The sequence below is a fragment of the Lampetra fluviatilis genome, chromosome 5 (genome assembly GCF_964198595.1).
Source record: "Lampetra fluviatilis chromosome 5, kcLamFluv1.1, whole genome shotgun sequence".
NCBI classification, from domain to species: Eukaryota; Metazoa; Chordata; class Hyperoartia; order Petromyzontiformes; family Petromyzontidae; genus Lampetra; species Lampetra fluviatilis.
Window position 1 is genome coordinate 12,626,564 of NC_136279.1, and position 13,433 is coordinate 12,639,996.

At 45.3% G+C, this 13,433-nt stretch overlaps 1 protein-coding gene across 2 annotated transcripts; it reads left to right on the plus strand.

Annotated features, from left to right (window-relative positions):
* Positions 1-4,913: 4,913 nt before the first annotated feature.
* On the plus strand, positions 4,914-12,660 carry LOC144932569 (G-protein coupled receptor family C group 5 member C-like). Of its 2 annotated transcripts, XM_078856777.1 has the most exons (5): positions 4,915-5,465; positions 9,018-10,022; positions 10,355-10,443; positions 11,298-11,351; positions 11,617-12,660. In XM_078856777.1, the coding sequence occupies exons 2-5, from the start codon at positions 9,026-9,028 to the stop codon at positions 11,635-11,637; spliced, it is 1,161 nt and encodes a 386-aa protein (XP_078712903.1). In that variant the 5' UTR covers positions 4,915-5,465; positions 9,018-9,025; the 3' UTR covers positions 11,638-12,660. The 2 variants fall into 2 exon arrangements, with proteins under 2 accessions (XP_078712902.1, XP_078712903.1); XM_078856776.1 differs by lacking the exon at positions 11,617-12,660 and having other exon boundaries at positions 4,914-5,465; positions 11,298-11,607.
* The last annotated feature ends 773 nt before the right edge of the window (positions 12,661-13,433 follow it).

A 13,433-nucleotide genomic window follows, 5' to 3' on the forward strand; every position in this document is an offset into this window, starting at 1 on the left:
ATTCAGTGAGACTTTCTTGAGTAAGTGGAATGGGGTTATCCTTTAATCACTACTTTATTACATTTGTAATGATGTGTAATGCATGCTGGCCCTATTATTCGTGTGTGTGTGTGTTGACAATTCGTTACCTCCGCTACATTTGGTGATCAAACATCGTGAGCAAGGTACGCAAGCCGGGACCTCATTACGTCACACGTGTGTCTGCTTAACTCGCGAGCTTCATTTAGTTGCATAATATTTGTCAGTTTGACGTCTGCGAGTTAATCATCGTTTGTACTATTTTTATCCAATACTTTGGTAATAGCTCGAGTTAGTCACCGAGTAGTATGAGTGACACGGCGTCGGGGAGGCTTGCGATGAGAAGTGAATGTCAACGGCTGTGAGCTAACAAAGTTGGCTTAAATATTATTCAAGCTAAATTTTAGTCGAACGTTAAGTTAACGCGACATTAAAACTGTAAAGAGCTGTGGACTCGTTATACAGACACCTCGATGGCTGTTCGTGTGGATGCGTGTGTGTGGTTTACAGCAGCCTGTGTTTACTCAGGTCTCTGCTGTAAATTACACGCTGTTTACAAGGCATAGCGCTACCATTGGACCATAAAAAACATCCCATATTGAGAGGCGTTGACAGGACCTAAAGCAAACTAGGGCCCGCCTATTTTTTTAGTCATTCGCGTCCCTATATTTAACTTCTCGATGGGTCTTGGCCTGAGGTTTACGAGCTTTACACATCTGGCATATAAACTACCTGAACAAGTATACTCGTACCTGGTAAAAAAACAACGGTGAGTTAAAATAAATTTCACATTTGGGTATTTGAATATCGTGCCCTTAAAAAACTTCAGGTTGATAATTCGAATATCCCTAGCAATTAAGTAAATCATGACCCCACCCACCTACATTTTGGAGGACCCATTTTCGAACGATTATAGTTTTAAACAGAGCATGTACTATGTGCAAGATTTCATATTTTAAGCTCATCTAGAACATATATTTATAATGTATATCACTGACCACGGGCTATATATTTAATGGATAACATTGTCATGTGTCCAGGATTGACAGACGTTGCTACGGGCAGTACCTGTAAGAGGGGGTTGAGAGCAACGACAAGGCATATAAAGAGCCAGGAATTTTCTCATGAGCTGTAGATCCAGTAATAAAACGAATCTGGCAGCGGTTAAACCAAGTAAGCCCCAATTAGATACGGTGCAATGAACTTGCAAGCTGCCGTCCATATGTCAGTGTAAAGCGTTCTGGTGGGCTTGTGGGGTTATTTAAACTCCGCACCTATCATATAGCGTGTCAACGTAAGCGTAATATCAAGCGGTTACAAAGACATGATTATGTTTTTTGCAACTGGGTTCGTGCCAAAGGTAATGATGACTATCGTGATGGACTTGACTTCACATTTCACCTTCACGCCATGTGCCGTTTTAGTTTTTTTCATTTGTTACTGCGAGTATATGGGGTGTTCACACAATATATATGAGACCTGTGTACACTTGAACCCATGTATGTAGCGTTCCTGTAAATCAGCACGTTTGAGGGAGGCAATGTTGCTCGGATGGCAAACCATGATGTGGCAACTCCCCAACTGCTGGGCTAGAAGGTGGCCAAGAGATGGCAGCACAGCAAATAATCACGTGACCTGTCTGTGTGGTTTTTCAGTGATCTCACCTCGTATGTGTTGGGGGTTTTGTTCCAAATTAGAGACCCTCACTAAAATATTAATTTGCCACGTCCCAATGTACGACCATCAATAAATATATACACTAAGTGAAGATTTTCTGGATAACTTACGCTCAATATTTCTATGACATCGATTGTTCGTGATCTTAGGGAATCACTGAATAAAAAATAAGTTGTAGCCAACGAAGGGGAACGCGTCCGAGAGGACGCTCACCTAGGAGATGGAGATGCGCTCGTGTGCAGGTGCTTAGGGTGGATTTTAAAATTGCAAGAACGCAAGAGATGGTGGTGGCCTGGGGAGGTCTTCATCCAGCAGTGGATTGATCACGTCTGATGACGATGACAAATCATTGATCGGCGTTGCGAGGTTCCGCAGCAGTTATCGCATTGTCCGTGGGTTCGATTCCCGACCACGGTTAGCGTCAGTGGCGAGTGGCACATCTGAACCGGCCCCACGCTTCTCGCTCACCCTACCCGCGCTGACCAGAATCGTGAAGTATGGTCAAACAACCACCCGTGACGGACACGGCGCGAGAGGACTTCATTCAGCAGCGGATTTGACAAAAGGAAATGTAAATCAGAGGTCCGGTGCGTTTCTGTACGAAAAACAATTCTCGTTGCCAACATCACGTTTCACTCGTGACTGCGAACGACTGTTCATTCAGGAATAGTTCTACGTGAACTTTCAAGCATATGTAGTGTAGCTTGTGTTTGTTTACAACCGCCGTGCAACTCTGGGGGAAAATATTGATTCGGACGAGATGTGAGCGCTTTAGCTACTCAAAGGGAGCTCAGACTCGTATGACTTTATTTCAGCTGGTAAGACCTATTGGGCATAACTCTTTTTTTACAAAACCAGCTTGCTATGCCCATACAAAGATCTCCCAGCGTCGTACACCCGACCCACACTGATAAAGTTCTCGTGATATTTTTTTTGTTTTCACAACACGAATACCAGGATCGTATGATTGATACAGCGTATAAATGTGTGGCTAGCTATACACCTGTATTATACTACATATGCTGTTTGTTGGCAGCACACGTGTATTGTGGCTGCTGGCATTTAACACAAACAATATTAGACAATGGTGTATCGACCAAAACAGTGCTACATCTATTTCTCTACGACTTTAACATCACTGAATGTCTTACAATATCGTCAAATCTCAAAAGCTACGTAGGTTGTAGCTTAGTACTTGAATGGGTGACCACCGGTGCTTGCCAGATGTTGTAGGCGTGGATCTGCAAGGTGTGACCAGAAGATGTCAGTGTTGACTGTTAGCCCCTCAAATGCGTGGTGGGTTCCGTGTACTCGAGTTGGTAATTGCCAAACATCCAAATCCAGGACCTGACTGAAAAGAGCGTTGGGACTGCGTTACTTTCCTGGATAAATAATTATCTTTATTTAATTTATGCTGTTAACATTTTCAATTGAAACTGTAACCTTTGTATATTCAGTACATGTAAGGTGTTTTAACTTCACACTATTTTAAACGGGTTGTTATGGTGCTGTGCTTTTGAGCGGTTCGATTCGCAGTCCAAATGTTGTGAGTTTACAACCTCGACTCCTTCACTTTGCGGAAATTCACTTGTGTTGTGGATGAATTGGCTCCCGCCATAGGACCGTGGAATAGACACCACTGAATCAAGATGCCCCAAAGTTTGCAGAAACAGAGGCATTGTAGAGACGGTCACCCAATCAGCCGATCCAAACTGCTTGCAACAAATGACTGGAACCGATTTTCATTGAATCGCAACAGATACTGAAATTACTGCTGATGGGACATCCACGTTTAATGTAATCGTTTATTTGAAGAAGTCATGCATAGCATAATAGTGGAATATAAATCTTAGAACAAAACACATTTGTAGCGTTATTCTAAACGCTTTTAGTTGATTTGTGGAAGTAGCTTTTTTCCATTTTACACTTGCTTCTGCGGCCATCTGGAACGCTCTTTCTTCCGATGTTAGGAAGCCACTGGACCTATATACACTTCTAAATATAGATTTAAAACTAATTTCTTGAAAACACCTCCGATTAGCACGGTTGGCTACGTACGGTGCGAAAAAAATTCAACATACATATCCGTCCACCAATGTGCTATTTATAGGCATGTAACAACACGTCGGTTCATCTATGAACATCGATTATGACGCTGGACATACGTGCGACGCATAGTGTGTGCGATAATCTCTTGTAACGATTTCCGTGAACGCACTGCGCTTTGAAGTTAGACTCCCGGCCACGGGTTACGGCCCCTCCCCCGTTTATCAACCCGCACTGACCATCGTGGTGAAGTATGGTCAAAAAACCGCCAACACTGACACGGCGTGGGGAGGCCTTCATCCAACAGTGGATTGACAAACAGCTGTAAATGTATTATGAAACGTTCCGCCAATGTTACATGTAAGATAATGAAGAGGACAGCCCCTTACAAATGAAAGCGAACATATTGGAGTAATACATATCAGACATTTAGGGGACAGAAAATATAATCTCTTTTTTAATTCTAACCAAGGCCGTAATTATAATATATATTGGGGGGGACACATCCCCCCTCAATATTCAAATATGATCAAAATGTCCCCCCCAATATATTGCTATAAAATAGATTTTTGTTTATGTGGTTGTGGTTATGGTTGTACTTTATAAATCCCTAATCTCTGCCATTACATACAATGAAACAAGAAAAGGTAAAAAAACAGAGCAATGTAATACAATACACTATTAGACATTGTTGTTAAAAATGAATAAAAAGGCAATCTTATGTGTTAGTGAATTTTTTTATATTTTAGGCAGGAAATGGCAGGAAATTCGTTTTCAAATTTAGATTTTTTTGGGGGGGGGGGACCCCAGACCCCGTGGAAGATGTAGTCCCCCTCAATTTTGACTCCGTGGCTACGGCCTTGATTCTAACTACAGGACAGTAACGCATTGATCCTTCTTCAAATCGCCGGGACAGCCCCCGGGGAGAGGGGTGGGTGGATGGCCGGACCTGAGTATCCGAGCTAAGGGTCGGGTGAATATTTTGAAGCTTTACCGTTCGTAAGTTGCAACACATTTTCGTGGCAGCCCGTCATCACTGGATTGTGCCAATACGGCATTCATGGCGTGTGTCGCACGCACAACGCAAGCGAGCGAGAGACACCCACCCCCCGCGCGGTGCCGGTGGCGTCACTCGCCATGTGAAACAGAAGCGGAGGGGGTGGCCTGGCCAATGGGCTGAGCCAGATCGGGGTAACACCTGCGGCTATAATAAGGGAGGGATCGGCAGCTCCAACGCACCAGATCGTGCAGAGAGAGAGAGCGAGCGCAAGTAGCGAGGTTACAGCAAGCGAACGAGTGTCCGTCCGCGTGAGACGAGCTGCAGACAGTGACGTGCTCGTGTGTTGAGCGGTGGTTGCGCGCGGTTCCCGTCCGAACAAAAGAGCGAGAGAAGAGGTCCTTGGCTCCGGCGCAAGTGATCCTCCTCCTCCTTACTCGTTGACCATCGCCTTTTGTTTATAAAATCACCGAAACAACAACCCACGCGCCGGCGCCGAAGCGACTCGTGCAAACTGCGCCCGCTCGGAGTGAACCTCCCGGGCGAACGAAGAAGAAGAAGGAGTAGGAGGAGGAGGAGAAGAAGAAGGAATAGGGGTGGTGGTGGTGGTGCTGGTGCAGTGAAAGTGAATTCGCTCAGCCGGGGAACGACTGCGCGCGCGTGATTCCCGGAGCGCACGGCCACTGCGGGGGCGGGGAGAGGGCGCAGAGTTTGACGAGCACCATCGGTAAGTCACCTCCACGCAGTGTGTGACCGCCGTGCGTGTGTGTGTGTCCCTGTGTGTCCCTGTGTCTGTCCGTGTGTCCTCCTTGCGTGGTGCACGTCTGGGGAGCGGCAGAGTGCGTCGCGGGTCAGCGCGTTGCGCTGCAAACCCGGCCGCCACCCGAGTTCGATTCCTGGTCACGGGCAACAGCAGCTGATATATTATCTGAACCGGTTCTGGGTCTCTTCCCTCTTACGTTGACACGGCCTCAAATGAGTTACCTCGCGTGGTGTGCGTGTGTGATCGTCGCCGCTGGGGAGACAAAGGCGGCCGGGCGTGGTTGCTGGCCACCCACCCACCTCGTGTGCCGTGCCGGCCTTCATAGGTGCTCGCTAACAGCACTTGGCCCAACAGTTTGCTAAAGCTGCACGGGGAATCGTTGTCTCACTCGATAACAGCATTTGCCACGACATTGTACACGGCTATACGGAGGATCTTACGTTTCTCCTTTGTGTGTCGTGATCAAGATCATGTGTGTGTTGTGGGGGTACGGTGACGCTGTGATTAGCGCACTGCGATACGAACCCGGATACCCACGACGTTCCATGCTCAACCTCGGCTGACATCGGTGCTAATCGATGATATCAGAACCGGTGCTGCCCTTCCCCTTGCACCCGCTCTAGTCGATCGGTCGACTTAGCCTCATGCGAGTGCCTGATGCGGTGCGTGAACGTCAGTACTTGGGAGACAAAGGCCACCGGGCATCATGCTTGCCACACAACCTCAGTGTCCACCGTGTTGGCCTTATTGGTTGTTCGTTGACCGCACGTGCCCCAATAGTCTACTGAAAAGGCTCTCTGTACACTGGGGATCTGTTCGATTGTGGGCTGTGTGGTGTGTACAGCCCTTGCGCGCTGGTGGATGCATGATCCGCTTGAGTTTGTGTATGAATATTTTGTGGGGTTTTTTTTATTTGCTAGGATTGTGAGCGGTTTTATTCCGGGGTGGTAAGATCTGGGAAAGATCAATACTGAGCTGTAGATAAACGGATTCAACGCAGCAAGCCGTCCGAACGCTCACAGCATCGAGCGCTTTCAGATGCGCTTCTGCGACCGTCTGGAACGCTCTTCCGATATTTTGAAGCCACTGAAGCTATGCACTTTTAAATCGAGATTGAAAACTCATCCTTTAGAACTGCTTTTCGCGTTTAGTTTGTTGTCCTTCCTCCGCACCTCTGATTAGCACAGTTGGTAACATACGGTGCGAAAGAAGTTCAACATACATACAGTACATAGGTTCAGGCACAACAGCGAGCAATTGAGAATTCGGTGTAATTGGGAAACGTGATTAACATAGAGTCGACCTTCATTCCAAACCAGGTGAGAAACAAGACCGAGGACCTCTCTGTCTAGAGACACATATTAGCCAACTTTTTTTTTAAGTCGGAGAGATCTTCTGTCATCCAGGTCTCCCTTGATAAAGACTCGTCACCTGACGGCGTTAACTAACGTACATTGCCAGCTCGGGGTGCGGCAATCGATTAGGTTTGGCCGTAATATTTGATTTGTTTCGCGCTGCCACACCCAGGCTATAATATGACGTCTCCTCTTGCCTAATTACATTATTACATACGTTTGTGTGCTTTTACACTGTTGTTAACAACATATCTAATGATGGTTGTCAAGGGGGCCCCATCTCGTACCTTTGGCCAGTTACGCGACTGTCAGCTGATTTCAAGGCTTCAACAAGAGTAGTACTCTACCGTAGTTACATACTCAGGAGGAGGTTTAATTGTTTCTGTTATTCGAGCCAGAGGTTCACTTTCAGATGGCACGCTACCTTGCACTCGATTTAGGTGTGGAGTGGTGGTGCTGTGATTAGTGCATTACGGCTAAAAACCGGCCTCCCCCAGTTTCATTCCCGGCCACGGCGAACGGACATTGCGAGTGGTATTTTGGGAGCCCCCTTCGCCAACCCACAGTGACCAGCGTGGTCAAGTATGGTCAAACAACTCTCATTATAACCGACACTGAATGGAGAGAGACCTTTAGTGGATATACAATTATGTTTATTTGGAAATCTTAAAAAAGTGCGTGAGAACCATGGGAGGTAGTAGAAATTAATTACTGTGGATGCTGCCAGGTTCTGAAGCAAGACAAGACTGCCAAATGATCCCTGCCTAGTAGTGAGGGATGCAGTTAGTATGTAGTGTGGGTGCTTGGGCAATACAGTGGAGTATTGCTGGAATCCAATTATTATTTTTCTTAAGCCTTCAAAATGTTTGGGTTTTTTGACGAACGTGCCCGGTTTTGATTATCGTCCAGTGCACAATGCTCAGGGGTCCTGAGCAGGCCAGGCAGTGATAATAATTATGGATTGTAAAAAAAAATGTACTGTATCTACTGTGCTGTACATGTTTAACTTGTGTTGACGTTTCAAGCAAAATTAATGTTAAGAATATGTAGCACGTGCTGAATTTAACAAAATAAAGTCTCTAGTAATAATTGTACACCCTTTTTTTATAAATCCACTGCTAAATGGGGGACTCCGCGTGCTCTGCGAGTTATGGGGGGATATTTGACCATACGTCATCACGATGGTCAGTGAGGGTTTGTTATGGCAATAGGCGGAGGGGGGGGGGCTAGGTCAAGTTCAGATTGTACCCACCACTGATTTTTCTCGTGGCTGGGAAGCAAACTCAGTTTGGCAAGTACTTACCGTCGAGTACTCGCTCCAAGTTCACAATAACGGCATGGGCTGTACACTGTGAAGTTTTGAAACCACCTATGACCAAAGTACCCTGGATAGGCCAAATCCCTTCTACCTCTAAAGCCAAGCAGAATTGAGCCTGGTTAGCACTTGAATGTTGACTCTTTGGAAATATCAGGTTTTGAAGGTGGCTTGAACATGGCAGTACAGCAGTGGATTATAACCACCTTCGTGGAGCTTTTGAGCGTTATCCCATCAACCATGGTGGGGTTTCTCCAGGGAATTCTGGTTTATTTCCATATGACGTTATGGATTGGCCAAACATCCCAATTCAGGCTCGATGGGGAGCAATAAACTACCTCACCTGTTATACAGGAGGTCGTGGGTTCGATACTGACCCTGACGCATGTATACTTTGAGTTTTCATGTTCTCCCCGTGATCGCGTGGATTTTTCTCCGAATCCTTCGGTTTTTCCCTCCACATTTATATTATTTAGCTGCTCGAATTTTCAATGATAGGCCACTTCATTGAACTATCATTTGTGGCCAGGTCGCTTCTGAAAAATAGCTATATAGCTCAGTGGGCCTTAACTGGTAAAATAAAAAATAGTTTTAGTTTAGTTTAAGGTATTGTGAGCAGTGGGGAATCTTGTTGCAGTTGGCATACGACTTGATTAAATTCTATGTCACTGCATGGCCTTGTCAACTTGGCATCATTATCACCTTCATCAATCGCTACTATCACCATTTCCATAGCCATTAATCATCATTCAAAACCATTTTGCTTATGCGTCATAGTGCATAAATAATAATAATTCTTATGAATGTGTGTTGTGCTTAATCTGCTGTCCCATTTTTGTGTTGCAGCGGGTAAAATGGCCGGACTCGGGCACGCCATGCCAGCGGTCGTCGGGCTGCTGCTGTGCACGCTGGCGGAGCAGTGCGGCGCGCAGGCTGTGGGCTGCGGCAGCGAGGTCCAGTGGCCCTTCACGAGGCTGTGCGACCAGACTCTCGCGTGGGGCATCGTTCTGGAGTCGATCGCCGCCGCCGGAATCGTCATCTGCTTCATCCTGGCGTTTGTGCTGCTCGGCAGTATCCCCTTCATCAAGCAGAACGGGAAGAAGGACTTCGTCCCTGTGCAGGTGGTCTTCACGGTGGCCACGATGGGGCTGTACGGCCTCACGTTTGCATTCATCGTCTTAAATACACCGCAGACCTGCCCGACACGACGCTTTCTCTTCGGTGTGCTCTTCGCCATCTGCTTCTCTTGCCTCATCACGCACGCGTACGCGATTATCAGCCTCAACCGCGGCGCAGAAGGGCACTCCCCCTGGAAGCTGCTGGGAATCGTGGCGCTCCTCTCCCTCGTGCAGGTCATCATCAACGTGGAGTGGCTCATCACGACCATGGTGAGGCCCTTCCAGCAGCCGTGCCTCTATATGCCAATGGACTTTGTCATGGCCCTCATCTACGTGATGGTGCTAATTTTCGTCGGCTTCGCCATGTCCATCTTGGTGGTTGCCGGAAAAAATCGCAACTGGAGGAAGCACGGGGTTTTCATGCTGATCACCCTGATATTCTCCGTCTCCATCTGGATCGTTTGGATCGTCATTTATGTGCGTGGCATCGACGACCTGGAACAGCGGGGCAACTGGGATGACCCCGTGCTGGGCATTGCCCTGCTGTCCAATGCCACCGCTTTCCTGTTCTTCTACATCATCCCCGAAGTAAGCCAGCTCAACAAGACGACGAGCCACGGGGACATGGAGAACCACTTCCTCCCCGCGCGCCCTGCGCAGAACCCACCTGCCACCCTGCCAAAGCCGTACGTCGTCGAGAATAGAGCCTTTGCCTTGGATGAGCCCAACTCTGGTACGTGCCTTGCATGCGAATAACTTTCCCTTTGTCTTAACACTGTCCTTGACCAAATCTGCCAAACGGGGATTGGATTGTACATGTTTCAGTTAAGTCACGGTTAAATGTGAATTTTTCTCGGCGAGTGTTTCATCTGTGATATGGCGCTTGTGAACATTTTTTCGCGTCGCTATTAAATAATGAAAAGATAATGGACATGCAACTTCAAAGGCATCGTAAAGATTACATGTCAATATTTGACGTATAACCAGATGGAGAAAAACAATTGCTTAAGCTGTAACTTAATGGGACCTATTGTCTTACGGATTTGCCATGAATTTATTTTTCAGGATACAAGTCTGACTCACCGCTGAATGGTCATCATTCCAACCCGGTGTACCAGCCAACGCCGATGAGTTTAATGATGAATGGCAGGAATGTAAGTTAATGTAGCTTTTTATTTGCTTCATGGTGCTGTATATCGAATGAAGGGTGTACATCATCATGCTGATTGTGTATAATTAAACATTATTTACAGCCCTTTGTCAATCTACTGCGAGATGAAGGCCTTGCCACACTGTGTCGATCATGAGAGTTATTTGACCATCCTGAGAGAGTGGGCCCAGAGCTGAATCGGATATCACTTGCTGTCGATGTTAGCTCTGGCCAGGATCAAACTCACCAGGTGACTGGGTTCAGAGGGTAGAGCACAAACTGCTGTGCCAATGCTGATTTTACTGCTCAAGAATTCTAAATGTGACAACATTAAATATTCCAGTCATGCTACTAAAGAGAAATGTCATGCTTTTGAAAAAATAATTGTTCATTATCTGCTTGATGAGGGCTTCCCGTGCCATGTCAGTCTTCGGGGCTGTTTGGTCATACTTCCCCACCGCTAAAATATAACTCGCCACTGATACCCTAGCCAGTCGTTTGCTGAAATCAACGTCATCGCCAGGTTCATAGCACAGGGCATTTACTACTGTGTTCCCATGCCACCTATTGAATTACAGTATTGAAAATATTCCAGGTGAAGTTTCTAAAATTTAAATGTGCAACCGGTAATCGTTACATGTTGGGAGGTGGCACACGAGTTATATTATTGTTTAGTTTTGCACTGTACTTCTATCATGTACGTGCCATGTTACAGACGACAGATTGCATGAAATGACTCGCGTAATGATTGATGCGTGTAGCGGCAGTATTTTATTAAAGGGAGTCGTTTGTTGGCTACTCCGGTCACGGTTCTGACGTCTGTTGTTTTGTCGCATTGCGTGTTGCCCTTTCTCGCAGGATCACATGATTCCACGGGCGACCTACAACAAGGACGCGCACAATGCCCCCACGGTACGTATAGAGGACACCGACCGAGTGCCGCCTCGGAAGGCCTTTCTTCCCGCCAACAACCAAGGCCTGAACCACTTTCAAAGTGGGGAAGACTGGCGCACACCACTGTAGTAGACATTTGTTGCTGTAAGCCCACCCGCTTTTAAACAGTGCAGCAATTTCAAATGTGCAGTAGCTTCTTGAAGTGAAATAGAGAGTAACTCGTTTTCAAATGAAAGATTAAACACCAGTAATTTATGCCTATTAAAGTATTCTTGTTTCATAGGTCCCAACTGCTGGCTGGTAAAGGTGCAGCAGGTGACCTGATGTGGAGGGGCTTGTGTCGTACGAAGCAATGCCTGTGTACTGCTGGTTAGTAGCCACTTCCTAGCAATTTGGACTTAATGTGTCTACCATCAAGCACCGGAAATGATTCTTTATTTGTGTGTTTTTACCAATAGTGCTTTATGTTAAGAAAGGTTTTGGCTAAGAAAGACTTTACATTTTAGTACGTGCTGTGGATTGATGTCCATGAGCGTAATACTTGCACAAATGTACGTTATTATTTGTAGCTTGAAAAAAAATAAGTGATGTATATTTACGCATTTTTAACCTTTCGAAGGTTTGATGTATGTAAAATAGTAGCAACTGTTTGGAAAGAATGGCCAAAGACGTGAACAAAATGTCAAACTGAGATACGTTGGTTTGTGTAAAACATGCTTTGTGTGTGAGTGTATATATATATGTGTGCACATATACATGTGAAACATGTTTATATGTAAAGAGTGTAGGCACATTTATGTATATGTATTTAATGTAGTAAATTGTGTGTAAATACTAATAATGCTGGTAAACCAAGCTCATACAGTGCAACCAAAGGTAAAGTTGATATTTCATTTGGTCACCGGTTGAAGTGAATTGTCCAGTTCCCGACAGATGAATGGCAAATCAACACCCATAGTAAATTCATAATGGAAGGCATTTCTTAGAAATAAACACGCATATATGCCATGCCCAAAATTTTCAGAATCTGTTGAATGGTGTGACATTGTTATGCTATTAGCACAGGAGGGCTTCATAATCTGAATAAATACTTTCCTTTTGGTTATCCTGTTGCTTGGACTTTTGTATTATTCACAAGTACAGATGCACATAATGTTTGCTATCTTTTCACAGCTTTTGTATGTCTTGGCAGGTATTTATGCTGTAGTATGCCTTTGTATGATAAAAAAAAATACATTGTCATGTATAGAGTGACTCTGACAGGCGCAGAATTACACTGCACGCTGTTGTGCATGTTTTATTTATACGTTGTTGTCTAAAATAAAGATATCACAACAAAACCCCCGTGTGTGTGTTTGTGTTTTATGTTGGTGTGCCAGCGTGGGGTGTGTGATCGGGCACTTTACCCCGTGACCTCAATTTGTTTTAATCTTAATTTTAGAACTTTCGTGACTGCAGGAAATATTATTTGGTTCTTTCGGTTAAGTCACGTCTAAAGATAAAATAATAAATTAAATTAAATAATAGAATACGACGTTTCGATTGCAACACAAGCAATCATCATCAGGTATAATGAAATAGCGACATAAAATCTGACCAGAAAACTATAGACAGACATATTAGCAGACAGATATCACCAAGATACATAGAGAGAGCAACACAGGTAACAGAGAGAGGTGATCGTCTCTGTGGGGTGGCCTTAAATAGACAGAGGAGGGCGGACGCAGAGAGAGGGAGGGGGGTTAGAGAAAAAATTAGCATATCAATGAGTGGACAACAAAACGTGGTGCTGCAAGTGCGATGACACGGCAAGCAAGCCTGAAAATCAGGAGAAGGACACACTAAAATTAAATAACCTCGTAAAATATCGAAATGTAAAGTAATACAACACAGAGGGTCGGTCAACACACAATTAACGCATAGCCTGGTTGATTACGTATTTCAAAGATTGCTAAGTTAGAATTTAAGTGTGAACATTCCAAAGAGAGGACACAGGCAGAGAGAACAAGTAGTCAGAGAGAGAGAAAAAAGAAGATAAGTTTAAAACTTCCCCGTAGAAGTGGTTCAATCTTAATTTTAGAACTTTCGTGACTGCAGGAA